This window comes from Cyanistes caeruleus, chromosome 6 (assembly GCF_971803275.1).
Source record: "Cyanistes caeruleus chromosome 6, bCyaCae1.hap1.1, whole genome shotgun sequence".
Classification (NCBI taxonomy): domain Eukaryota; kingdom Metazoa; phylum Chordata; class Aves; order Passeriformes; family Paridae; genus Cyanistes; species Cyanistes caeruleus.
The window spans coordinates 8,648,555-8,673,978 of record NC_141706.1 but is presented as its reverse complement, the minus strand read 5'-3'; the positions used below and the strand labels follow the sequence as shown (position 1 = coordinate 8,673,978).

General features: G+C 65.7%; 1 protein-coding gene across 4 annotated transcripts; it reads right to left on the bottom strand.

Moving 5' to 3' along the window:
* Positions 1-498: 498 nt before the first annotated feature.
* On the bottom strand, positions 499-24,777 carry SYT7 (synaptotagmin 7). 4 transcript variants are annotated; one of them, XM_086894383.1, is made up of 13 exons: positions 24,669-24,777; positions 14,480-14,583; positions 12,435-12,514; positions 11,089-11,220; positions 10,302-10,517; positions 7,687-8,055; positions 5,907-6,032; positions 3,512-3,647; positions 2,828-3,098; positions 2,308-2,477; positions 1,784-1,898; positions 1,504-1,703; positions 499-699 (listed from the first exon to the last, which is right to left on the bottom strand). In XM_086894383.1, exons 1-13 carry the CDS (start codon positions 24,697-24,699, stop codon positions 595-597), a joined length of 2,055 nt encoding a protein of 684 aa, XP_086750509.1. In that variant the 5' UTR covers positions 24,700-24,777; the 3' UTR covers positions 499-594. The 4 variants fall into 4 exon arrangements, with proteins under 4 accessions (XP_086750509.1, XP_086750511.1, XP_086750512.1 ...); XM_086894385.1 differs by lacking the exons at positions 5,907-6,032; positions 7,687-8,055; XM_086894386.1 differs by lacking the exons at positions 5,907-6,032; positions 7,687-8,055; positions 10,302-10,517 and having other exon boundaries at positions 24,669-24,776.
* Between the last annotated feature and the right edge of the window lie 647 nt (positions 24,778-25,424).

Genomic DNA, 25,424 nt, shown 5'->3' with positions numbered 1-25,424 from the left:
AGACGGAGGTAAAGCATCGAACCCGGCTGAAGGCAGTGCACGGAGGAGCCCGCTTTGGATAAGGAACTGTGTCATGGCTTCCGATCCCAGGAAAAGGGGCCGTCCCCTCCCCTCGGTGTCCCCCGCCCGCCCCGGGAGGCTCGAGGGGGGCGCGGTGGGGACGGGGCGGGGCAGGGGGGGCTCCGTGGCTCCGCTGGCGGCTCCGAGGGGTTTTATGGAGCTGAACGGGGAGGGCGGAGGGTCCCTCTTGCACCTGCAGCCTGACCCCCTGAAATGGGGGAGGGGGCGAGGCCGGGAAGGGGCCGAGGGGCTCCGGGAGCGGGGCTGGAAGCACTCGCAGAAGTCCTGCCCGGCGGTGGGAATAGGGATGGGGGGACATCGCTTCTGGCACCTCCTCGGCCGGGGTGGGGGGCGGCTCCGCACCCCCCACACCCCAGGGAGAGGCGAACGCGGGGGGTCGGGGGGGCTCCGTCCCCGTCCTCCCGCAGGGTTCCCGTGAGCCAGGCCGCTGTCCCGCCGGTCCCTGGCCGGGAGCGCCGCGGGAAGGGGCTGGGAGCTGGGAAGGGGGACCCCGAGCCCGCGGACCGGGGGCGCTCAGGCCTTCAGCTGGTGCCACTGTGCCACTGCCTGCCGCGGGCGGGCGATCATGTCCTTCCAGTGCTTCACCTCGCCGGGACCGCTCTTCCAGGACAGGTAAATCTGCGGGAAACGCATCCCTGGAGCCGCCACGGCCGCTCCATCCCCCGACCCGCCGCCCGGTGCTGATGCCTTCACCCCCCAAACTGCTCCAGCCCCGCTTTTCCGGGCTTGGCGCGGAGCCGGGCTATTTTTATCCCTCGATTTTCCATATGGCGCCGTGGAAAAGCGCGTGTGCCAGCTCTCGCTGCTGCTGCTGCCACCTCCGGGAGCCGGTGCCACCGCTCCGGCTCCGCGGATCATCGCCGGAGAGCCGGGATGGAACAGCGCGCGCTGCTAATTATGCGATCAAAAGTGATTAGCGAGCCTCAGGCCATGGCAGGGTTTTAACAGAGAGCGGGATATCATGGACACTGCCTGTCCATCCCTGGAATCCGGGCTCTTGGATGTGTCCACACCGGGGACGCCGCCACCTCCGCCCCTGCCCGGCAGCCCATCAGCGCTGATCCGGGGATTTATTTAATGGATTTATCTCAACTGCTGCGTTTTCCCGGTCCCAGCGCGGCGTGTGGGGATCGCGGGCGGAGATTATGGCGCTCATTTGTCATCTTTGTGCTAATGATGTTTTCATGGATAATTCCGCCACTCCCGTCTCCGGGAGTAATCCCGTGGGGTGGGATCCATCCCGGTGTGGCTCCCCATGCCCTATCCCTGCTTTTCTGGGAGAACTCCGGCCCTTTGTGGATGTGACACCCAGCACGAGGGGTCCCCACCGCGCTCCACACTGGAGATGGCACCAGGCGTTGGCAGCCCCGGGCCTGGCTGTCCCCAGTTCCCACCTGGGAGTCCCTCGGGCGTGTCACCCACCTTGCCGATGACGTCATTGCGGCTCAGCCTGTCCTTGTCCATGACGGTGATGACGATGGTGGTCTCGCGCAGCCGCTCCGTGGGGATGTCGAAGGCGAAGGACTCGTTGAAGACGGGGTTCAGGCACCGCTTCATCACCACCGTCTTCTTCTTCTCCACCCGCTTGTCCTTGTACATCAGCCACACCTTCACGTAGGGATCTGGCGGGAGAGGAGCCGCTCTCAGCCCCGGATGGGAGCCAGGGAATGCCACCCGGGATCGGGGGCAGCCGGCGCCGTACCTGAGGTGCCCCCGATGTCCATGGCTTTGAGGTTCCGTGCCTTGATGATGTTCACCACGATGGAATTGGCCGAGGGATTGTAGCACAGCGACAGCAGCAGCTCCCCACGGCTTCCCTGCGGGACACATGTGTTCCCTGAGGACACCCACGCCCCCCAGAGCTCCTCTGTGGGAGCGGGGTGCTGGCATGGGACCCCCCCACTGGAGCAGCCCAAGGGTGGGGTTTGGGAAAGCACGGAAAATCAGGGCAGGAGGAAACAGGGCCACACCCTGTGGGACTTTTTCTGGTCTTGCTGGAGGCAGGAGAAGGAAAAAACTTTCATTTTACGTCCACCTGAAACAGTCTGGTTTGACCCAAAATGAGACTTTGGGCTACTTAATTTAAAATCTGAGAAGAGAAAAATCTCCGTCAGATATTGAAACAGAAAATGTCCCCGTTGGGATTGGGGTGGTCCTGTTGGGACTCTGCAGGGACAGGGGGTCACCTGCCTTCCCCAGGGGGATGGGAGGGGTCCAGGGCCTTACACTGCCATCACTGCAGGGCTTCAGGTCCTTCCAGAAGGTCTGCATCTGGGTCAGGTCCACCTTGTTGAGCGGGATGGACACCTCTCCGATGGGATCATTGCGGCTGAAGCGGTCGTAGTCCAGGACCTGGAGGTACAGCACCCGCTGCACCACCTTCTCGTAGGGGAACCCTGTGCCGGGGAAGGAAAAGCCAGAGGGATGAGGAGCAGTTCCAAGACTGCTCCATCCTTCCTGTCCTGGTGGCAAGACCCTGGCACCAGGCAGAGGATGTGGAGCAGCCCATGGCACAAGGAGCTGCTGCCACATTAATTCCCACATTTGCACCCACCCATGGAGTCTTCCAAACCTTCCCCCACATCCTCTTTATAGGATGCACATCCAGCCTGGCCTCGGTGGCTTGGCCAACCCATTGCATCACCAACAGCCACCACGCTGGATGCTTGAGCTGAGCTGAACCCCAGGAGGATCCCACGAGGCTCTGCTCCCACTCTGATCCCCTCCAGTCCATCCCAATCCATACCTTCGAAGAGGAAGGTCTCATTCCAGTGTGGGTTGAGGTTCTTCCTCTTGACCTTGGTCTCCAGTTTGTGCTTCTTGTCGGGGAGCAGGTAGATCTTGACGAAGGGGTCGCTGGTGCCGCTGAAGTCCTTGGCCGGCAGCTCCTGCGCCTTCATGATCTTCACGGTCAGGGTGGACTCCTGGAAGTTGTAGCCGACGCTGAACTGGATGCGGCCCAGGTTCTCCCGGCTGACGCCTTCATGGCCCTCGTCATCCTCTGAGCCCGGGGAGAGCTGCGGGAGGGGGAAAGAGGAGGGGGGTGAGCGCCGCACCGAGGGCTGGCGGGGACCCGACCCCTGTCCTGCCGACCCCAGCCCCGCCAGTTGTCAGGGGACATCAGCCTCTCCCCGGCTTCCTGCTGCTCCCACCGCCTCCGACGCCTCCTGGCTCAGCGCCACTCGTCCCGTGGAACGGGAGCTCCAATTAGCCAAATTCCTCCTGACAGCGCATCCCTCACGTGTCCGGCACGACTCGCTCCCTCGTGCCCGCCCGGGGGACACGTCCGCGCTGCGCCGGCTCAGCCGACAGGGACTTGGCACAGCGTGCAGGGACGTGCCGGAGGGCTTGTGGATGGCACAGGGAAGAGCTGGGAGGGTTGGATACCGACCGTGGAGACCCCCAAACCTGGCGCACCCCACCCACCCACCATGAGCATCTCGCTGGTCAGGGAGTTGACCAGGTCGGAGACGGAGGAGTGTGGCTCCGTCTTGCGGTCGGACTCATCGTGCGGCGGCTGCCCCGGCGCCGGTGCCGCGTTCCCAGCCTTCCCACCGGCCGGCAACCTGCAGGAAGAGAGGCCTTGGAGGAGAGGGGCCGGGAGCCGAGGGCGAGACAGCGAAGGGCTTCCCGGGCGCCCTCTCCCAGCGGATACTGAGCCCGGGCTGTGCCGGACGCTGCCGGGACACACGGCGGCTGCAGCCCACCAGCATCCCGGCCCTGATCCTGGAGTCAGCTGGTGGCCTGGCACCCTTAGGGCACGGCAGCAAGTCCCCCTGGCCACGTCCCACGGCGATGGCAGGGACAGCACGGTCCCCACAGCACCCACGGCTCTGGCTGCTCCTCACACACCGCACCCCCTTATCCCGGTGGGCGCCAGGCACCCACGGGTGCTCCAGGTGGGTTCGCTGTCCCCTGCCCCACTTTCCTGTGGCTGAGACACCCCTGGGGTCACTGTCCTGGCTGTCCCCACACACGGTGGCTCCCGGACATGGTGCCGGGCAGGGTGGGCAGCCAGGAGCGGCAGGAGGCAGACGGACAGAGCAGCGATGGAGACGGACGGGAATGCGCCGAGGCCACACTGCCACGAGGCACGGGGACAACGGGACACGGGCACGTGGCGGAGGGGACAGGCATCCCAGGGTGCTCCCACCCGCCCGCCACGGCTCCTGTCCGAGCTGGGACACGGTGACAAACCACCAGACGGACCGAGAGGCGCAGGGACACACGGGGAAGCCACAACATGCCACGGACACGCACCACCACGCCAAGCACACGCAGACACACGGGGAGGGGACATGGGGGGGCGATGGGGACACCCACACACACACACGGGATGGCACCCAGGAAGGAACCGGAGAGGCCAAGACAGCTGGGGAGGCAAAATTAGGTTAAAACCAGGGAAAATGAAGGCGGAGGAGCCGGCGGCTGGGCCGCTGCGCGAGGAGGCGCCGGTGGAGCCGGGAATGCCGGCGGAGGTCACGGATAGCGGGAGAGAGAGCGGGAGAGAGCAAAAGAAAGGAGGAGCAGCGTCGTCCAGCGCCGGCCTGCCGGGAGGGAATGGGAGAGAGGAGCAGGGGCGGATGGACGGACAGACGGAGTCGCCGGGACAGGAGACACGCCGAGGAGCCGGGCTGGAGCCGCCGGGGACAGGCTGGAAGGAAGAAGCTGCGAAACAGGGATGGAGGAGATGTTTTGAGGAAGAAGAGCGGGTGGTCGGCAGCGTCGGTGGGCGGGAGAGAGCCGAGGCTGCCGGAGCGCGTCCCCTCCGCCGGCCGATCCCGCCACGTCCTGCGGAGCCCAGGGAACGAGGAGCGGGAGGGATGGAGGTGGGGAATGCCATGCATGTGCTGGGATGGGGTTTCGGAGCAGGGAGCTGCGACAAGCGGGGAGCGGGGTCTTTGCGGCACAGCCACCCACCCGCCGTGTCCCACGTCCCCGTCCCCTCGGCACGGGGCAGCCGGCGGCCGGCACGGGCTGCCGGTGCTCCCGGCGGGGACCGGCTGCGCAGCGCGACGCCGGGGAGGGAAGTGCTAAAAGATGGAGCGAAACCAAGCGGAGCAGGGTAAAAATAGCCGGCGGGCGAGAACGGTGCCAGTTCATCCGCACGCCGAGCACACGGGGAGGCAGCGCCCGCTGGCTTCACACCTCCTCCCCGCTCCGGAGGGGATGAACACCCGCTCCCGGCGGCGCACGGACCCTCTGCCTCTGCCAGCCAGCGCCGGTGGCCGCGCCCGGGCGCCGGGGCAGGGCGCTGGATGCGCTGCCCAGCCTGCGGCACGCCGGGAATGCGGGGAGCAGTCGGAGGCGAGGGGCTGTGCCGTGCTGGAGGAGAACGGGGGGTACGGCGTCCTCTCCCCGGCCTGTGGCGCTCGCTCTGCCCCCCTGCCACCGCAGCGGTGTCCCCGGGTCCCCAGGGGAGCTGCCCATCCCGCCGGGATGGAGGTGGCAGCGGGGTGTCAGGATGGGACAGCTCAGCCCATGCGGCATCATGTGGGGGGTACCCCCCGTGTCCCCCGGTCCCTGAGCGTGTCCCCCAGCCCCCACCCCTGCATGCAGCCAGGGCCGGGAAGGGCAGGAGGGGGAGGAAGGAGGGAGGAGGGAGGAGGTAGGGATGGGGGTGCTCTCGGTGCCGCTGCTCCAGAGGCAGAACCGCGGGTGCCGGTGCCGGGGAGAGCTCAGACGTGCCGGTGCCCGCTGGGCCACCCTGTGCCGCTCCAACCTTCGCGCTCCACGAGGCCAGCCTCCTCCTCCTCCTCCTCCTCCACCCTGGGTGAGGCCCTCGTCTCCTCCTCCTGCGGGACCGGCCTCGTCCTCGCTCATACCTCTTGTCCCCCTGAGCGTTCGCCTGGTTCGGCTGCGTCCCAGCGGGTTGCAGGTCGGGAATATTGGCAAAGTCATCTTGCTCTGAGAGTCCCAAAACCAGGGATAACACCACCATCCGGCCTTCCCTGCCCGGGCGGCCCCGCCGGCAGCGGGAGAGAGAGAGAAAGAGAGAGGAGAACACAGCGTCAGGCAGGGAACCGGCAGGAACCGGCGGCGTCCCGCGGACCCCCGGCAGCGAGGGGACCCCGGCTCTCCCCGCCGGCTCCTGCGAGGTGACGATGGCCGGGATTGGGCGCACAGGGCTGTGGGGAGAAAGGAGCCAGGCACGCGTGGATACCCGCGCTGTCCCTCTCCTCCACCGGTCCGGGCAGGGAGGATACCAAAATCCTGATGAAGGGGGAAAAAGGTGCCTGGAGGGGCTGGGAATGAAGGAGAGTGTGACAGGAGTGAGGTGCCAGCATCATTCCATGGAGGAACGGATTGGCGGTGCCACGGCCAAGGCTCTTTGCCCTCTCCGGGTCCTCGCCCGGGTCTGTAGCCGCCTTTACCCCGCGGCGCCGGGGAGGGTGAACAGGGTGAAGAGCGAAAGAAAAATCGATGGATCGGGAAAGAGGCGGTGGGAAATGACAGCGGCTCCTCCGCTGGGAAGCGGCGCTGACTCGGCACGTCTGGGCTATGCGGCTGCTCCCTCTCCGCCAAGTCAGGCTGGAACCAGCACCGGCGCTGGGTAAACAGGGAGAACGTGACCCTCGGGATGGCTGGTGAGCCGCAGCTCCACGTCAGGAAGCCGGGAAATGGAGCTGGGAGGAACCTGGGAGAGGGTAGAGCGGAGAGGGGCTCATGGGCAGTGCACCCCAGGGTGCAGGGACAGAGGTTCAACCCTCTCGCCAGAGCAGGAAGGGGTGGGATGGGCACCCAAATTTGTGTCTTTCATCTAATCCTGATGCAGGAAGAGCTGTGTCAACTCATGGAAGGGCAGGGTCAGTCCTGCGTCCCCCTCCAAGTGCCACCAGCCTGCGGAAGGCAAAGCTGGAACCTCAGCATTCCCTTTTCCAGGGTGCCAGGGGGCAAACAGCGGCCAGGGAGGAGCTGGAGAATCCAAGGGAAGATGGAGCCGGGGGGCCCAGCTCTGCAGAGGAGGGACAATGTCATGTGCCGAGATACGGTGACAGCACGGCACTCGGATTAGTCCCCGGGGTTTGATGCTGGAAATACAGCGCTGATGGAGGAGATGGGGTTAAGGCGGATTAAAGATCCCACGGCTCCTCCGGCTGGGAATGATACCGGGGCCCGACTCACGGTCACCCCGGCACGGGAGACTCTGCCACCCGCACTATGACCAGCTTAGGACATCACTCCCTGGGGGCCTCGCTGGTGGCCGTCCCTGGGGATGGAAGGGGACGGCCAGGGACACCTCAAAGCACACTGGGGAAGTGCATGAGCCCCTTCCCTGAGCCCCCCTCCGTGAGCCGGGGGGGACACGGACCTTCCCGCAGGCCATGGGCAGCACGTCCCCAAGGGGGAGACAGATGAGCGGCCGCGCCGGGGCAAGTAAAGGAGGAGAGGAGAGAGGGAGGGAGAGAGGGGTCTAGAGCGGGATGAGCAGAGGGATAGAGCAGAGCAGAGAGGGATAGAGAGAGCAAAGGAGCAGAGGGATAGAGCACATGAGCAGGTGATGGAAAGTGATGGAGCAGAGAGAGCGAAGGAAGGGAAAGGATGGAGAGAGGAATGGAGGGGAGAGAAGAATGCAGAGGGCAGTGATGGCAAACGCACACTTACAGGAAGGACTTCATGTCCAAGCCGCGGTTGCGGATTTGCCCCACCACGTGGTCCCAGCTGCCGGGGTTGGAGCGGCTCCTGCCCCCGGCCATCCGTTGCTTGGAGCCGGCGGCGGTGCCCTGGCGCGCCGGGCCGCCGCGGGAGCCCCGGGAGCTGGCGGCGGCGGCGGAGGAGCCGCTGTGGGCCTGGAGGTGGCCCAGGCTCTGGCTGGTGGTGGGCTGGCTGTGGTTGGCGCGCTGGTGCTGGCTCAGGGGCTGCTGCAGACTTTGCTGGCGCACGAGCGTGCGGGGCCTCTGGAATTTGGGATCGCCTGCTGAGGTGGGGATATACTCAAGGGTAGTGGCTGTGGACAGGGTGGAGTCCTCGAAACTTAGGGAGAGGAAGGGCAGAGGAGAGGAGAGAAAGGAGAAGAAGGTGAAGGGGCAAAATTGGAGGAAGGAAAAGAAGAGAGTTAGAGAGAAGATGCCCCAGCGCAGGGAGCGCTCCGGCGGGAGCCAGCGGGGGCAGCGCCCGGATCCTCCGCCTCTCGCCCGCGGCTCGGCCCTGCCGGCGGCACGGGGGGCTCGGGCCGCCACCATCCTGCCTCCCGGGGGGCTCGCCAGGGCCGGATGCCCACCCGCTCCCGCGGCCGCCGCTCCGCCAGCGCCTTCCCAGCACGCCGGCCGACCTGCTCTGCGGGATAATTAGGCTGCTGCGTGGAGGCAAATCCCGTGGCGCCCGCTCACGTGCTGCCAGCCAGCCCATCCCAGCGTCCCAGTCCCTCCCAGTCCAGCCCAGCACCCAGCAGCGGCGCCGCGGGGGCTCGGCCTCCCGTCCCCTCCGTGCTGGACGCTGCGGGAGGGGGGAATCCGAACCCCCGTGGTGGTGACATTCCAGGGCCAAGCCAGGCTCCAACCGGGATGGGAGATCGTGGGATTGGGGGGAGGGATACGGACGCAGCTCTGGTGGGACACGGAGAGCGGAGCAGCGTGGCCCGGGGCGGACGGGCTTCGTGTGGGCGGCGGAGCGAGGAGAGCAGCGGGATGCCCCAAGGAAGCGGCGCTGGCCATGCAGCACATGCGTGGCACAGCCCATGCAGCCGCACTGGATTGTCCATGGGAAGCTCGTGGCCACGAGATCAGGGGAGGAATTTCCTCCCGGGACCCCCGCCCGGCATAGAGGAGTGGCTTTGAGCGCAGCCACCGACCCTGTCCCCGTCCCGGCGCTGCCGCTGGGACCGCGGGGCGAAGCTGTGCCATCGTGCAATGCCAACAGCGGGGACACAGAGGTAGCGGGGAGGGGATAGGCAGCTCCAAAAAACCAAAAAAAACAAAACCAAAAAAAACAAAACAAAAAAAAAAAGAGGTGAAGAAAGAGCGAAAGGTGGGGAAAAGAGAGAGAGGAGGGAAGGGAGTGGAGAGGAGCGGAGAGCTAGGATGGACGGAGCCCCACGGACGGGGCCGCCCCCCACTCCGCGCCGACGCCGACCTCCTTTCGTTTTCCTATCGAATCCTAAATTAGTTCAATTTACAACCTCTCAGTCACAGAAAACTAAATCTGGCTCCTGTCGGCCCCGCGCCAGCTGGAGGCGCGAGCTCCTCCAGCGCCGTGCCAGGCGGCACCGCGCCCTGCCCGTGCCCGGATGGATCCCCTGGCACCGGCACAGCCGGACCCTCGGCCTGGACCCCCGGGACACCCCCAGCCAAGGGGCTGCTGGAGAACAGGATGCTCCTCCACATGCCCTTAACCCTGTCCTTGCCGCCAGCGCCAGCCCATCCGTCTGTCCGGATTCCCAGCGGGGGGACGGCTGAAGGCTGCGCCGCTCCCGCTTTTCCTCGCCTCTCCCTCCTGCTTCCCGGTGCCCAGCTGGAGCGCAGCAGCCTCACGCCGAATGGGCGGTGTCACCGAGCTCTCCCGGAGTGCCGGCGCTGCTGCCGGGACCCCCCGGCTGCCACATCCCAGCGCGGAGAAGCGGAGCAGAGACCGAGAACGCCGGACGGAGCCCACAGCCGGCACACCCCCATCAGCCCCGCCAGAGCCGCGGCGCTGCCAGCAGTGAAAGGTCTCGCCGAGACCCCCACCCCGGCCCGGAGCCCCGCAGAGCCTGCCAGAGCTCGGATTTTCCCTAAATCTGATCAGCCCCGGCCTTTTCCCAGCTTTCCTTGGCATCAGGAGGTGGTGCCGGCGCCGGGTCCGGTGGCTGTGCCGGGGTCAAAGGGAGCGCACGGGGGGAAAATGCCGCACATTGTCCCTGATTGTCCCTGAGGGATGGAGCGTGGGACAGCACCTCCTGCCTTCGGGACACCACCGAGGTAGCGCTGCCTGCCCTGAGAAGCCGAGCTGGGAATGCTGAGCCGCTTCCCACCGGGACTGGGCAGGGTGACCCTCGGCGCTGGAAATGCGCTGGGGACAGCACCCAAAGGTGCTGCTCCTGCCCGGCTGCCTCCTCTGCTGCCCCTGAGCCAAAACACTGGGAGAACGGGAAACGCCTCCTCTCCCTCGGCACGGTGGTCCTGGGGACCTCTCGGTGGCCCCGGGGACCTGTCGGTGGCCCCCATCCAAGCGCATCCGCAGCAGGGAGCGGGCGCCCGGGCCCGCCGGCCGTGGCCGTGCCGGACCGTGCCGTGCTCACTCACTTGGACAGGCTGAGCTTCCCTGCGGCCAAGTGGCTCTGCACCGTGTGCCAGCGGCCCCGTGCCGCCTTTCCCGCTCCGGGCTCGCTGTGGGCGGACACGCTGCTCCTCATGCCATCCTCGCCGAGCCGCTGCTTGTCCCCGGGCCGGCCGTCGCGGTCCCCGGACAGCCCGGCGGCGGCCGACGCCGTCAGCTTGGCCCCTGATAACAGAGAGCCACTGGGCCGGGCCGGCGGCCGGACCCCCCCAGACAGACACGAAGGGAGCCGGACGGACACACGGATGGACGTGGAAAACGTGGGGAGCCGTCGGGGAATGAGGGCGGGGGGGGGGGGGGCGACAGAGCCGGAGGGGGCAGACGGACAAGAGACGGACAGACAGACAGAGAGAGAAAGAGAGACATCAGCACTGCAAAAAAAAGGGGTCCTGGCCGCGGGGTGCGCGGGGGCCTCGGCAAAACATCCAAGAGAAAGGGCGGAGGAGGGAGAGGGGTCGGGAGGGTGGGTCCCGCTCGCCGGCAGCCCAGCCCCGGGGGGACCTGTCCCCGTGCCGAGGGGGTGCCCCCAACGCGCAACCCCGTCCTGGAGGGAGATCCCGGCCGGCCCCGGGAATGCGGGAAGGAGGGGTTGCTCGTCTCCATGGGACGGCCCATGGGGTGGCGTGCGGGGAGCTCGGGAGCAGGAGGGGGAGGAGAAGGAGGAGGGAAAGGAGGAGGAAGAGGAGGAGGAAGGCGAGTGGGTGCTGCCCATATACTCACTACACGGAGCATACGCGGTAAGGAGAAACTCACTTGAGGGAAAGGCGCGGATCACCGTACGGAGCGTAAGGAGAAATGTTTAGGATAAACTCCTTGGGAGGGTAGGAGCTCCATTTCTGCTGCACTGTGTTGTCATTGTTATTCCAAAAGTCTCTGTCTAGATCGCTACAGCGGCCGGATTCCGGGGGAGAAAGAAAAGGGAAATACAAGAGAGAGAAGCTGAATTCCTGCGAGAGAGAAGGAAAAGCAGCCCTCCGCCCCCGGAGTGCCAGGATCCTGCGGAGAGAGACGGGGAGCCCAGCCCTCAGACACCGACACACACACACACACACACACACGGACACGGACAGAAGGATGGAAGGATGGGAAGAGCTGTGGAGAGAGAGGAGCGGGCGGCTCCACCGGCTGGGAAGGAGAGAAGGATGTGAGGGGTGAGGGGGGTGTTGGCGAGTGCGGTGCCTGCACGGCATTCCCAAATGTGTGTCCGTGCGCCCTCGGCACGCGTGTCCGTGTGTCCTCGCCTGCTCAGCAGCTGAGCCCTGGAAATGCTTGGTTACCCACGACACTGCTGCGTGTTGGAGACCCTTATGGATCCCTTCCCTTGCGGATCCCTTCCCGCGGAACCGGCCTGCTGCCAGCACAGAACCTGCACCTCCTGGCTCCGGGAAGCCACCGGAGCTGCGTGCCAAGGGCTGGGGGGCTCAGCAGCTCCCCGCTGGTGCTGAGAGACTGGAAAAGCCCCCAGTGCCCACCTGCAGCTCCGGGTGGATCCCAGCTGTATGGAATGTGCTGGAGTTTGGGAGAGCTGCCTGTGCCATGACATGGGGTGTGATGCACCTTCCCCTCCATTCCCAGCTCATCCTGGTTGGATAGGAGCAGGCTGGCCAGGTGCCCCTGAATCCCGATAACACCCAGGCCAGCCATGGGAGGAAGTTTTCCATAGGCTTATATTCCAGGCAGGAACTTTTTCCCTCCTGGCGTTCCAGCTCCCTCCTCCCTGGAGGCCTGCAGAGGGTGTGGAGAGGCGGTGCTGGATCTGGGATGCCCAGGAGAATCCCCTCGGCTTCCTGCCTCCACTTCACTCCCTGTGCCATGGGATGCCCCAGCTCTGCTCTCCTTCCTCCATGGAATGCCCGTGGGATGCAGAGCCACTCCAGCCCTGCTGGGCAGGGCTTGGGATCCACACGCCCAGGCCTGGAGCATCCCTAGGGACACCCAGGCTGATGTTCCCGTGGTTCCATCATGCCCACGGCTCAGTGGGATACACAAGGATGCTGGAGACACCCACCAGCTCTCCCAGTCTCCCGGAGCCCCTCTCCCACTGGGAGAAGGGATGGCCACCTCTGTCCTTCCTCTCCCCCCCCCATTCTGGCACCTACTTGATGGTTTTCTTTTCGCTACGGCCTCGGCTGGAATCTGGAGTTCCCACAGTCTCCAGGGAAGTCTTGTAACGCTTTCCCTGTGGGAAAGAGAGGGGAGAGGGGTCAGGGGGTGACAGAGGACCCCTGGAGTATCCCAGGGGAAGTTGGGAGGTGCTGCCATTTATAGAATTTGACCTGGGGTTTGCCCTTTCCCTTATGGTCTCCAGGCTCCATCCCGTCCATCCAGGCAGCAAAATTCCCAGAGGCTTCATCCCTTGGTCCTTGGGCACTCGTGCCCTGCATCCCCCCAAGGAAAGCATGGCCACCACCGTCAGCATCCCATTCCATGGCCTCACTGGGAAGGAGTGGATAATTTTAGGCCTAATTGGGCCTGAATTAATTGAGTTCACCTTTCCCAGCACCAGGGAAGTGCTGCCATAGGATAATGAAGCTGGAGCTGGCTCCAAACTGGGGCTGGTAATCAGGGCACTCCGGCAGGTTCTGAGCGCTGCTCCGACCTAGGGTGGGCTGGAGCCAATTAATGCCAATTATCCAACAATTGGGAGAGGATGCTCCATGCAGTGCCAGGCGGATGAGGTGGGATAGAGCAGCTGCCGGAGCAGGATGGGGGGAGAACCAGCCCTTGTCATCCCACTGGTCCTGGATCTCAGGAGCCAGGCCTGCATCCAGCCTGCCCATGGAATGGGAATGTTTCTCCTTTCTCCTTCTTCCTAGCCTCTTCATATCCACGTGGAGCCATCTCCTTGGCTTGCTGGGACACCTGGATCCCAGCACAGCTTGGGCTGGCACTTGGGCAACCATGGGCTAATCCTGCCAGGAGCTGCAGGGGAACACCTGGACCTCCTGGGATGCCCAAGGGATAATTCTGCCAGAAGCCGCAGGGATGTTGGATCTCTTTGGATGCTGCGAGGAAACACACCTGGACCTCCTTGGATTCACATTGGCTAATCCTGCCAGGAACTGCAGGGGTGTTGGATATCCTCGGATGCCCAAGGGCTAATGCAGCCAGGAGCTGCAGGGGAACACCTGGACCTTCTTGGATGCCCATGGGCTAATCCCACCGGGAGGCACGGCGGTGCCTGACCTCGCTGGATGCTCACAGGCCATCCCAGAGGGAATCATCCCCCAACCCTGCGCTCATCTTTGTCCCCGGCTGTGGCAGCTCAGGGCTCCTGAGGACACGGCAGCGGTGGCCGCGTGGGCACGGCCCGGAGCTGGCCCGCTGGGCTTGGCCGTCATTCCCACACAGCCGCTCCAGCTCCGGGTGCTGTCGAGGGCCGGTTGGGATGCGCCTTCCCGGCCAATTTACACTTGTTTGTTCCTCTGCCAGCTCCAGCCTCCTCCTTTCCAGTGCTTTTTACTCTGCCAGCTCTCTCTCCCCATCCCCTGGGTGGCACCTGGAAGGGCCCTTCCCTCCCACCGCCCTCCCGCTGCCTCATCGCCATGCGGACCCCCTCTCCCATTCCCATGGTAATGCTGCCTTCCCACGGCTCGGGGTGGGCATCTCCCTGTCGGGAAGCGCCTCTGCCATCGCAGCACTTGACCCAGATTCGATTCCGATGGTGAAGGAAACGTGGCCGAGCACGTCCTGCTCCCGGGAGAGGAGCAGCAGGAGGAGGAAGGATGCGGGGCGGGAGGGAGCGCAGTCCCAAGCCCCCGGTGGGAATCGGGGAGGGAAGCAGGGATGCACAGCGGGCGGCAGGGATGGCTCACGGCGCCCGGCGCTGCCAGGGACGGGCTGGCCGCCTTCCCACGGGGCTTTTCCAGGCAGGAGCGTGCCCAGCAGGACAGGGGCCAGCTCGTTCCGGCTCGTCACCAATATATATCCATATATTTGGAAACTTCCCTTTGTGCCACACAAACAGTTTCGCCCAAACATTTCATTAGCACGTCCGGAAAAGCCCAAATAAAAGCTGCAGCCGGCAGCTCCGGGGAGCTGCCTCCGCTTGGCTGCTGCCCTGGAAGCGAGAATTGCCCCCTGGCCGGCGGCACTGGGGGCACGCCGGGATGTCGGGAAGGCGGGAGGGAAGCCGGACACTCACCATTTTCCGCTGGCACCACTGGCAGATCCCGCAGAGGACGATGGTGACGCTAAGGCTGACGGTGATGATGGCTGAGACCAGGAGGACGTCGCGGGAGGGGGTCCCTGCGGGGAGCACAGCACAAAGTGGAGGAGTCAGACCTAAATCCTGGGGTTTTCCTGGCGTGCGCCCGGGTACAGGGAGGGAAAACACAGGAAATGTGGTCCAGCAGGCTCCAGCCCCATTGTGCAGTGTCCCGTCACGGTGGCCACTCCCTTGGCTTCTGGGCTCCCAGTGAATGTGTCCTGGGGGGAATCCGGCCCCGAGCGCTTCCCGGGAGCTCAGGCTGGAGCTTTAATCCCCACTGGTACCCTGGGAGCGCTGGCATGGCCGGCAAAGACCAGGGCTGCTGCTTTGTGAGCCAATCCCACACGGATTCATCCCAAACGGCAGCGCAGACCCGCTCCTCCCCAGCCTGGCCGTGGGGGCGACCTTGGGGACCCCAAAAATGTGGGAAGGAGACTCATCAACCTCATCCAGCACTTCCGCTCGCGTCCGTGCTCCCAGCGTGCAGAATGACCACTGTGGGATGAGAACACGGACCCAAGGTGGCTCAGAGGGGTCCAGTGGGACCCCAGACCGGCTCACCTTTGTCTCCAGGCAGGACCCCCGGCACAGCATCCCTGCGGATGCTCCGCATCCCGCCGTGCCCGCTGGGATGGGATTGTCCGTGGTGGGAGCCCCAGCTGGCGGCGGGAGGCGGCGAGGCCGGAGCAGCGCCGGGAGCGGTGCTGCAGTATAAATATTAAACAATAAATGTTAATAATTAATTCGCCCGCAGACCTTGTTATTGTAACGAAATTTCCCGGCGGCTCCGAGGCCGGGGTGAGTCAGAGTGGACCGGGAGGGGGGGATCAGGGCTCTGGAATCTCCCCCGGCACGTGCCGAGGCACCCACGGCTCCCACATCCCCGCTGGAACCAGACGAGGAAAGGGGATGGTGACCATGAAGGGGTGATTTATAAAAATTCCTTGAGGAGATGAAGGTGGGATGTGGTGGGGGTGGTTTTGGGGACAGGTCCCCCCTGCAGCACCCGCGCTCTCTCCATCCAAAGGCAGCTCTCGGATCACGAGGAGCCTGTGTATAAAACTCACATAGCAACTGTTGCCTAGGAGGGAATTTGGGACCAGCCCTTAATTTCCAACATTTATAAACCCCGGCTGGATAAGCTGCCGGGGGAATGGGAAGCAGCCGGCACCGGAGAGCGCCGGGCACCCCTCCTCGCCTGGGAGCCCGACCAGTTCAAGTGGCACCGGGGCTTACTGGGCGGGCTGGGAATTGGGATGAGCCCTCCTCGTCCCCACGCTCGGTGCTCCCTGCGCCAGTTTGGGAACACCGTGACCCCTCTGGCTTAGCCCGGAGCTCCAACAGATCCTTCGGTCCTTGCGGAGTCAAGTTCATCCTCAAATTAATCTGGAGAGAGGGAATCAAAGGAGAAGGCGAGGGAAGGGGTGGGCACCACGGCCGTGGCAGTGTCCGGAGAGGGACATCAGTGAGCGCCGGTTCCCGGGGCCAGATTCCCCGTGCCAAGGTGCCGCCACACCCCCAAACCTGGTGTCACCCCATGATCCTGATGGATTCACCAGCGGGATCCTGCCTGGGGAGCTCCAGGGGGGTGTCCCTGTGCACGGGGTGGGTCCTGCCCTTCCCGGTGGGATCACGCCGTGTCCCCAGGGCGGGGGGGAGCCATTCCGGCCCCCAGGCTGCGCCGCCCTCAGCATGACTTAAATGACTCGTTTTCCAGGCAATTAGCACTCGGTTAATTAAAGACTCGGAGCCGCTCGGAGTTCCTGGCGCGTCCCCAACCCTGGGGCGCGGTGTGGGGGTCCCTGTGCGGGTTGGGATGCGCGGCACGGGATGCCCTGGGGCCGGTGGATCCAGGGGGGACGCGGGGAGCTGCGTGACACCGAGACACAGCCCCGGGGGCGGGTGACAAGGTGAAAACGCGACGCTTGTTTACGCCGCCGCTGGCCCTCCTTCCCTGCCGCTCTCCATAAATCTCCGCGGCTGCCAGCGCGGATCCAGGCGGGAGCGTGGAGACGGAGGGGTGAGACTTGAGGGTCCGCGGCCCTGGGGTCCCTGCGGCCATGTCCCAAATCCCGGAGGCCCTTCGCTGGTCCTGCCTCATCCCGAGGGCACAGTGAGGGGGGCCCACGAGGCGCAGACTCCACCTCCCTCCTTGGAGGGATCGAGGTCCCAATCCCGTCCCACGTGCTGGCAGAGCAGGGGATGCTGCGGAGGCTGGGAAGGGGGTGGAACATCCCTGCGGCTCTTTCATCAGGATTCAATGCCACTTGACGGGCTATAATTCCACTTTTCCAGGCCGTTATTGATGAGAGGATTACCTGCCTCCTTAGCGCCGCATCTCTCCAGCGTGGGATTTGTGCGGTGCTGCGTGAGCCAGGGAAGAGGGTCCCTGTTCCAGGGGGAGAGGGCTCTGGAGCCAGGCAGAGGTTCCTCATGTCTGGGGAGAAGGTCCTTGTGCCAGTGGAGAGAGTTCTGGATTCAGGGGAAGGGTCTCCACGGCAGATCTAGGACAAGCTGGGAACCCGCTGCACCCTTCACAGTGCCCACTTCGGAGTGGGAGACCGGGAATGTTTAGGAGACAGGGATGCAGTCACGTGCCTATCCTGCTTTATCCGCCTCTCCTCAGGATTAGCTGCTTCTGGAGCACGAGCGAGCTCCGGCCTTTGTGGATGTGAGGAAACACTTCAAACCCGACCCCGGCACAAGGAGAGGCACGGAGATCCAAGAGGGATTAGTCCTCTCCAGCAGCGTGGGAGCCGGAGATCCGGCAAGATGCGCCCAAAGCAGGGAGGAGCTGCCGGTGCTGACAGATCTGACCCACGGCTCAGCTCCGGCGTGTGCAGGAGTGATGGAGGTGGGAACCGTGGCACAGCCCATTCCAGGGCCACCCAGAAGAGTCCCTGGGCATCCTGGTGGCCCTGGGCATCCTGGTGAGCCTGTGCATCTTGATGGTCTTGGGCATCCTAGTGAGCCTGCACATCCCAGCATTCCTGTGCTTCCTGGTGGACCTGGACATCCCAGTGATCTTGTGCATCCCAGTGATCCTGGACATCCCAGTGATCTTGTGCATCCCAGTGATCTTGTGCATCCCAGTGATCTTGTGCATCCCAGTGATCCTGTGCATCCCAGTGATCTTGTGCATCCCAGTGATCCTGTGCATCCCAGTGATCTTGTGCATCCCAGTGATCCTGTGCATCTCAGTGATCCTGTGCATCCCAGTGGCCCTGTGCATCCCAGTGATCCTGTGGATCCCAGTGGTCCTGTGCATCCTGGTGGCCCTGGCACCTTGGTGTCCCTGTGTATCCCGGTGTCCCTGTGCATCCCAGCAGCCTTGGACACCTTGGTGGCTTTGTGGTGCTGGTGGCCCTGTGCACACTCAGCTCCAGGACAGGCATCGCTCGAGCCCGGCTCGAGACCTTCAGGCTCATGGGCAGCTCCACCCATTTTCCTCCCAATTCCCTGTTTCCCTGTGACTATCCCAGGATTCAGTCCCATCCCACAGCTCAACCATCAGCTCCAGCCAACACCCATGGCCCTGGAGCAATGCTGGGAAGGCAAAGCCCCTGCAAAGGGCATCCAGGGATGGCTCCAGCTCTCCCAAACGGTAGCTCCTGCACAGGATGGAGAGGCTGGAATCTCCATGGAGTGCCAGAGGCTTTGGATGAGCAAAGGCTTTGGAACAAGCCTCACATTTGTGGCACCATGGTTGGAACCGACCTCTCTGCAGGTGTCCCAGTGAGGATGGCCCTGTCCAGGCTCTCAGGGCCCTATTTTTTAATCCAGACCCTAAAATTCCCAGGTTTTGTGGACACTGCGTCTCCCTGGCAGCGGCTCAGTATCTCAGTCCTATCTCCTGGAGCATCCTCCCACTCACCCTGTTCCAGCGGCGAGATCCATGGATGCCAAGTACCCTGGGGGGGAAAATCAAAGCTGTGGGGAGCCCCCCCAGGCCAGGCTCCCACTGAGCTCCCTGGAAATGGTGATCAAAGCCGACATCCACAGCTCCACATGGAGAAACGGCTCCATGTGCCAAGCCACCAAAACCGGCAGCGGAAACGCGTGCATTCCCGGGAAAAGGGCAGCGGGAGAAGGTGCCAAGCGAGCAGCGCATCCCCCCCCCAGCATTCCACCATGCGCCATCATTGTGAGCTCTGGAGCCAGAGCGGGATGTGACGCCGAGCCTGGATGGGCACGGTGGTGCCGGGGTGGAGCTGTGGGATGGAAAGGGATAGGGCAGGAATGTGGCATCGGAGCAGCCCCTCGTGCTGCCGGGCCGGAGGGCCGCACGGCTCCGAGAGAGGTGACCACGTTGTCACGCCGGGGCTTCCCAGATGCTGCCTGCCTGGCGCCAGGCCATTAATTCCTCCTCTTCTCATCCTCCCACTCATTTGCTCGATATTTCCCAAACCTCTTATTTTTAGGATGCAGCTGAAAAGCTGTGAATTTGCAGCTTTGGCTCCTGTGCAGGATCCTGGGCACGGGGCAGGGGGAAGCAGGGCAGGACCCCGATGGGCACAGCAGGAACGTGGAATCCAAGCCCTTGGCACAGGGAGAGGGAGAAGGGATGGGCGAGGAGGGGGATGAGGCTTTGCTGCCATCCCTGGTAACAACCCAGTGGGCATTTTGGGAATGCTGTGAGCCAGGCTTGGCGTGTCACGTGGAAGAGCTGGAGGGCTGGGCCAGCTGGGTCTGGCGGTGCCACCTGCCCACGTGCTCCTGTGGATGTGAGGGATCATCGGAAACCCCACGGCCATCCCGCTGCCCGGCAGGATCCTGGGATGAGCCTTGGGGGAGAGGAGTGGTGCCACAGCTCAGCACTCCAGGCATGCTCTGGGCGAGAGCATCTTCTCTCCATCTGTCTGTCTATCCGTGTGTCCCCCTCTCCAACATATCCATCAATCTCTCCATCCATCCATCCATCCATCTATCCGTCCATCCATCCCTCGTACACATCTGCCTCTCCATCCAGCCATCTGTCCATCCCCCGGAGCTGTCAATCCGGCTGGCTCTGCCTCCCCCACGCCGGGCTGCTAGTCCTGGGGGGCTTGGGGTGGCAGAGCCTACCAACACCAGCCCCACCACGGAGGGCTAGGGGAGGTGAACACCATCCCAAAATACTGCACAGCTCTGGCTGGATGCTCCCAGAACATCCCCTGTCCCCACCAGCTGCCATGCAGGAATGTGTCCCTCCTGTGTCCCCTCCAGCCCTGACGCCACCAGTTCCCGTTCCGCGGCCACGGCAAGTGGGAGCTGGGGATGGAGGGAGAATTTGGCAAGGGAAGGCGCTCCTTCCCTGGTGCTGGGCTATTTTTGGCCGAGGATTTCCGGAGAGCCGTGTGGTTTCTCTGCCTCGTGGTCCCCACCACTTCTCTCTTCCCGAGGAGCACCCAGAACCCCGGAGCCCCTTCTGCTCCCGCAGTTTGCATCCATCCCCATCCCCATCCCCATCCCCATCCCCATCCCCATCCCCATCCCCATCCCCATTCCCACCCCTGCTCCCGAGAGGATGCCGCTCATCCCCTGGCCAGGCTGGTGCTCCACATCATCCCTGCTTCAAAATGAGCCCTTGGGCATCGCTCCCCACCCTGGAGTCACCCCAGCCCCCTTTTACTTGGCGCAGGATCCTCTCCTGGAGCTGGCAGCGGGCATGGAGGAGCGGGCTGGGCTCTCATCCAGAGTGGCACTGCCAGCTCTCGCGCCGTCGCCACTTAGCCTCTCGCCCCAGGGCTCTCCATCATTCCCGAGCCCTTCGGGTGACAGCAGGAGAGAGGGAAGGCAGAGAGCCAGCGGCTCCCAGGGAACAGGGGCGGGCAGGCTCCTTGCAGCCCATCCCATCTCTACGATCCCCCCGCTGGCCTCCCCAGCTCCCTGATTCCCCCTGGGCAGTGCCCCCCGGTCACATCACCCGGGGTCCACGTGTTGTGACATCAAGGCCACCGTGGGGACAGGATTCCCGCAGGGAGTTCAAGGATGGGGGATGCTCAGGGTCGGCCACAGCCCTCAGACCCGGGGGCTGGAGGTGCTGGGAGAGGAAGAGGAGGCTTGGAGGGGAGCACATGGAAAGATGGAGAAATGCAACTCGGAGGGAGGAGGCAGAGGAGGGGAATGAAGGGCCGAGGAAGGCCCCAGAGGGAAGACTGGAGACCCAGGTGTGGGAAGGTGCCCGGGGGAGGTGGGGGTGGTGGAAATCCTCCAGCAGAGCCTGATCCCGGGGCTGCATCCTCCAGGGACACACAGGCAGGGTCATCCATAGGGCAGCAGGGATGCTCATCCATGGTGGAGCGGGGACAGGACCCATCGCCCCCCCGCAGCCACCAGTGTCCCACAGCCCCATCCGCTGGCGAAGAACCCATCACCCCGCCTCCCCTGGATAGCCGGAGCCCCCCGGGGTGCATCCCGCTGGCTGTTCCCCCCTCGGAGGGTCACAACAGCGGGGCTGCTGTGCTGTGCTGTCCCTCCGCCGCCGCGCCGGCTCCGTCCCCGCCGGCGCGGCCGCTTCCCTTCAAACCTCATTAACTCCCCCCAAGGTGACCCTCTCCCTCCTGCAGCCAGGCCCGGGGACACCAGGAGGGGACGGGGCGCTGGGGGGGTACCCGGAGCTGGCAGGCGGGCGCGGATCCTCCGGTGCCACGGCCACGCTGGCACCCACAGGGATGGGGGATGCTCCGCTTGGCACATCCCAACCCACCGCCCCCCACGCCCAGCCTGGCCCCACACACGTCCCCCAGGCCCCCTGCCAGTCACAGCCAGGCGGGTCCGTCCCCCTGCTCGACGCTGGGGCTCTGCCCATCATCCCCGCGCTCCGGCGGCTCTCCGGGAGCCGTTCCCTTGCCGGATCCATCCATAATGGATATTGTAGCTGAGCCCCCGGGGGCCGGGGGGTGGCAGCGATATTATCTGCATCTGTCTTCATTCCCCGCTCCCCCCCACCCCCCCCCTTCCTCGGCAGGCGGAAAAGCCGCGAGATCAGGCGCTGGAAAAGCCGCCTCCAGCTCCTCTCCTGCTCCTTGGAGTCAGGGGGGATCAGCAAGACCTCCCTGCCAGACCCCTCGCTCGGCGGGGAGCCCCCCAGTCCTTGTCCTTGTCGTGCCCCGGCCGTGCTCGGGGGGGGTCCTGGGACACGTCAGTGCGGGCGTGGGGAGGCTGAAAGGGTTGGAATTGGTGGCGACTGCTGGGAGCAAGGAACCACCACTGTGGGGGGCTCGGCATCCGCGTGGACCCCCCACGGCTACGGAAAATGGGAGGGAGTCGCCGTGGGGGACAAAGGGCCGGGGTGAGGCCGCGGGGGATGCTCCCAGACGCCTGCAGGAGCATCCCTCGGGATGGAGCAGAGGGGCTGGCCGGGAGGGGGGCCCCAGAGCGGCGCAGGATGGGGGTCCCGGCCGGGTGTGGAGCTCCCGCTCCGTGTCGGCTCCGCGCGGGACGCGAGGCTGCAGCAGGTGCCTGGCTCCCGGCGAGGCCCGTGCGCTGCCATCCCTGCGCTCTTTGTCTGCCTTCCCGCCCGTCACGCTCCCCATCCCGCTCCCAGCCCCTCCGCCGGCCCCCGCCTCGCTCCTCGCCGTGTGCCGGCTCCTTTGGAAGCCCGGCTTTTCTGCCGAGCCCCGCGGAGCTGCTCCCACGGCCGCGCCAGCACCAGGGCGCTCCATCGCCCGCTCCGAGGCGGTGCGGGGGGAAAACAGGCAGCTGCTGCCTGGTTATTGATTCACCACCTCCAGCCGCCGCGCGGCTCTGCTCGGAACGCTTCCAGCCGGGAAAGATGGGGACGTGGGGAGCAGGGCCCCCCGGCACCTGATCGCTGCGCTAAGATGGAGCTTTGGGGATGGGAACGTCGCCCCAAAGGGGACAGCTGGTGCCAGCAGCGGGGACAGGGATGGAGGGGGGTGTCTGGCAGGGGGAAGGGAACTGTCCGATGTTCCCAAAGCAAGGGGGACGTTGTCCCTGTGGCACAAGAGGGCACCTTTGCGGGCACCCCAAGCTCTGCTTTGTGCTCGGACGCGTCTCTCCTGACACATCATTTGGTGGTCCCCCAGCAGCACAGCCCCCTGCGGCTCCCCTGCGGCTCCCCAAAAATGCCTCCAGCTGGCGGGAGCCGCTTTGGGAAGCGCCTCAGCTTGATCCCAATTCCCAACACCCCTTTGCCAGCCAAGACCAGACTCCCTCGGGCGACTCCGACCCCAAAACCAGACCGCTCCAGCGGCACCTCCGGGCTCCACGTTACCCCCAGACCCCTCTTTTCCTGGGCAGCAAAGTTTCCCTAATTTCCCGGCATCTTCTCTCCCCATGAAGCGCAGCCAGTGCTGGGGGCCGCAGGCACTGTCCCCGCACGGTGACACGGAGCAGGGGACAAGGAGGACGAGTCTGGTGCCACCTCGGGCAGGGTTTTGGGGGAACAACAGGCACTGCTTCACCCCGGGATGTGGCTTGGCCGTCTCTTCTCAAATCCTTCGGGGGTGTGAACTGCCAGCACCCCCTCAGCCTCCATCGGGGTGGGGGACAGACCCGGCACCCCCTCGGCACCACATCTGGAAAATCCGGGAAAGGTGGGAACACCCAGGGAAGCAGGCAGTGCCAGGGTGCTTGCACAGGTGTGTGCACCCCCAGCACCCCACGGCTCCAGGCGCCACGGCACAGCCGCCGCCGGTGACGTGGGAAAACTCCCACGTGATGGGAGCCCCAGCAGCCGGGGAGCACGGGGTTTGGGAAGGGGGGAGAGGGGGTCTGTCCCCCCAAATCCTGCAGCTCCATCTCTGCCCTGGGAGCTTCCAGCCTGCCAAGCAGAGCTGGCGATGGCACGAGCAACCGTCGATGGCACACCGGCCACCGACGGGGGCATCTGGCAGGGACAAGGGGGACAAATTTGGGGCAGGTGCAAAGTTTGGAGGGGGAACAACGCAGGAGCAAATCTCGGGCACCGGGAGGGAAGGGCAGCCCTGCCACGCTGCTGCCGGCGGGGACAGGCTGGCGTCCCCCTTCTGCCATCCACCCGCCGGGTGACCTTGGGCCAAGCAGCACCGTGCCGCGCTCCGGGCATCCCTGCGGGGTCGCGGTGGCACGGGATGGAGCCGCTCCCGGTGGGAGCGCTCAGCCTGCGGGCAGGCGCAAAGTTCCCCTCGAAGGCAGCTCGGCCGGAGCTGCCAACTCCCGGGCAGCGGTGACGCCGTCACCTGCCGTGGGTGACAGCGCGTGGCGGTGCCCGGCGCTCCCCAGCCTGCCGGATCCCGCAGGCCTGGCACCTGCAGCTCTCCCCGGCGGCGCCCGCTGTCCCCGCTGTCCCCGCCGGCACGTCCCCACGCCACCGCAGGACACGCTGTCCTTCTGCCCGCTCCCCGGGCCCCGGGACACGGCCGGGGACAGCTGCCAGGCCCCGCTGATCCGCATCGCTCCGGCAGCATCCCTCTGTCTCCGCACCGGCTCGGGCACCCCCAAAACGTCCCCGCCAGCGTCCCAGATTCCCTGGTGCGGGGCCGACTGCTGCCTTCCGAGCATGAGCTCAGCAATTCCGCGCCGGAGAAAGCCCCTTCCCCAGCCGCCCACCCCCGCGTGTCCCGGTGTCATTCCGGGGGTGCAGCACGACGGGGCTGGGGGACCCCCAGAAGGACGGAGGGGGCGGGCGGTGAGGAGCAGGGATGTGCTGACCGCTGGATGCTGGTCTGGATGCCGGGATTTGGGGCTCTTCCGGGGATCTGGGGGCTTGGTGGAGGTCTGGGGAGCGGGATACTGTCCCCGGGGCTTGGGGTGTCCCGGGGGGGGATCCGGGGCTCCAGCAGCTCCGCGGTGTGAGGACAGGGGCGATGTACTGGATGCTTGTCTGGGCGCCGGCACCCAGAGGGACTTGGGGCTCGCTCCGTGTTTTCTGGGGGGCTAGGGAGCAGGATGCTGCCCGCGGGGGTTGGGGTGTCGCCGGGCGGGGGGTGTCGGTGACTCCGACAGCTCCGCAGCGCGGTGACAGCGGCGGCGGTGACTTTCTCCCCAAACTACCGTAACTCCCGGGGAGGCGCGGGGGGGAAGCGGGCAATGGCCACGGCGGATCCCCGGAGGGGCGGCGAGCGGCCGGCCACCCCCGGTGCGTGTCCCCGCGTCCTGCGTGTCTGCGTCCCCCCCTCCCCGGCGGCCCGGGGCTCACCTGCGCTGGCAGCCTCCGGGTGCAGGTACATGGTGGCGGGCGGCAGCGGGGCGCGGCGGGGCGGCGGGGCGGCGGCTGCCCGGTGCAGCGGGGCCGCGGCTCATCAGACGGCGGCGGAGGCGGCGGCGGGAGGGGGCGGCGGGGCGGGGGGCGGCGGCGGGGCGGCGGGGGCCCGCATGCGGCGGCGGGGGGTCGGGAGCCCCGCGGAGCCCGTGCTGGCCGCCCGCTGCTGCGGGGTGCGCGCGTGTGCGGGTGCGTGTGCGGGTGCGTGTGCGGGTGTGTGCGGGTGCGTGTGCGGCGCGATCCTGCATCCACTTGCTGCTCGCTGCTGGCGGGATTGGAAACTGCAGCCGCCGGGAAGGGAGGAGGGAGAGGAGCGGCGGGGGGTGGGGGGGGCGGGGGGGTCGGGGATGCGCACGGAAAGAGGGGGACACGCGTGGGGTGGTGACACCACCCGCGGTGACGCCCCCGCGGGCCCGCACGCCCTGTGCTCGTAACGCGGCTGCGGGACCGCGGTGCCCCCTGATCCACGCGTCGCACTCGCGTGGGGAAGGGGACACGCGTGGCTCCGGACAGGGACAGGCGGGTCGGCACAGGGGCGGCACAGAGGGACGCCCACCCGTGTTCTCACGGTGGCATTCCCGGGGAAGGGCGAGCCCGCCCCGGGTCCCCGCGCACACGCGTGGGGCCGCGCGCGGGACCCCTCTCGGCCCCCGCCGGCTCCGTGTGCCGCGCTCTGCCGGAATCCAGGCCGGG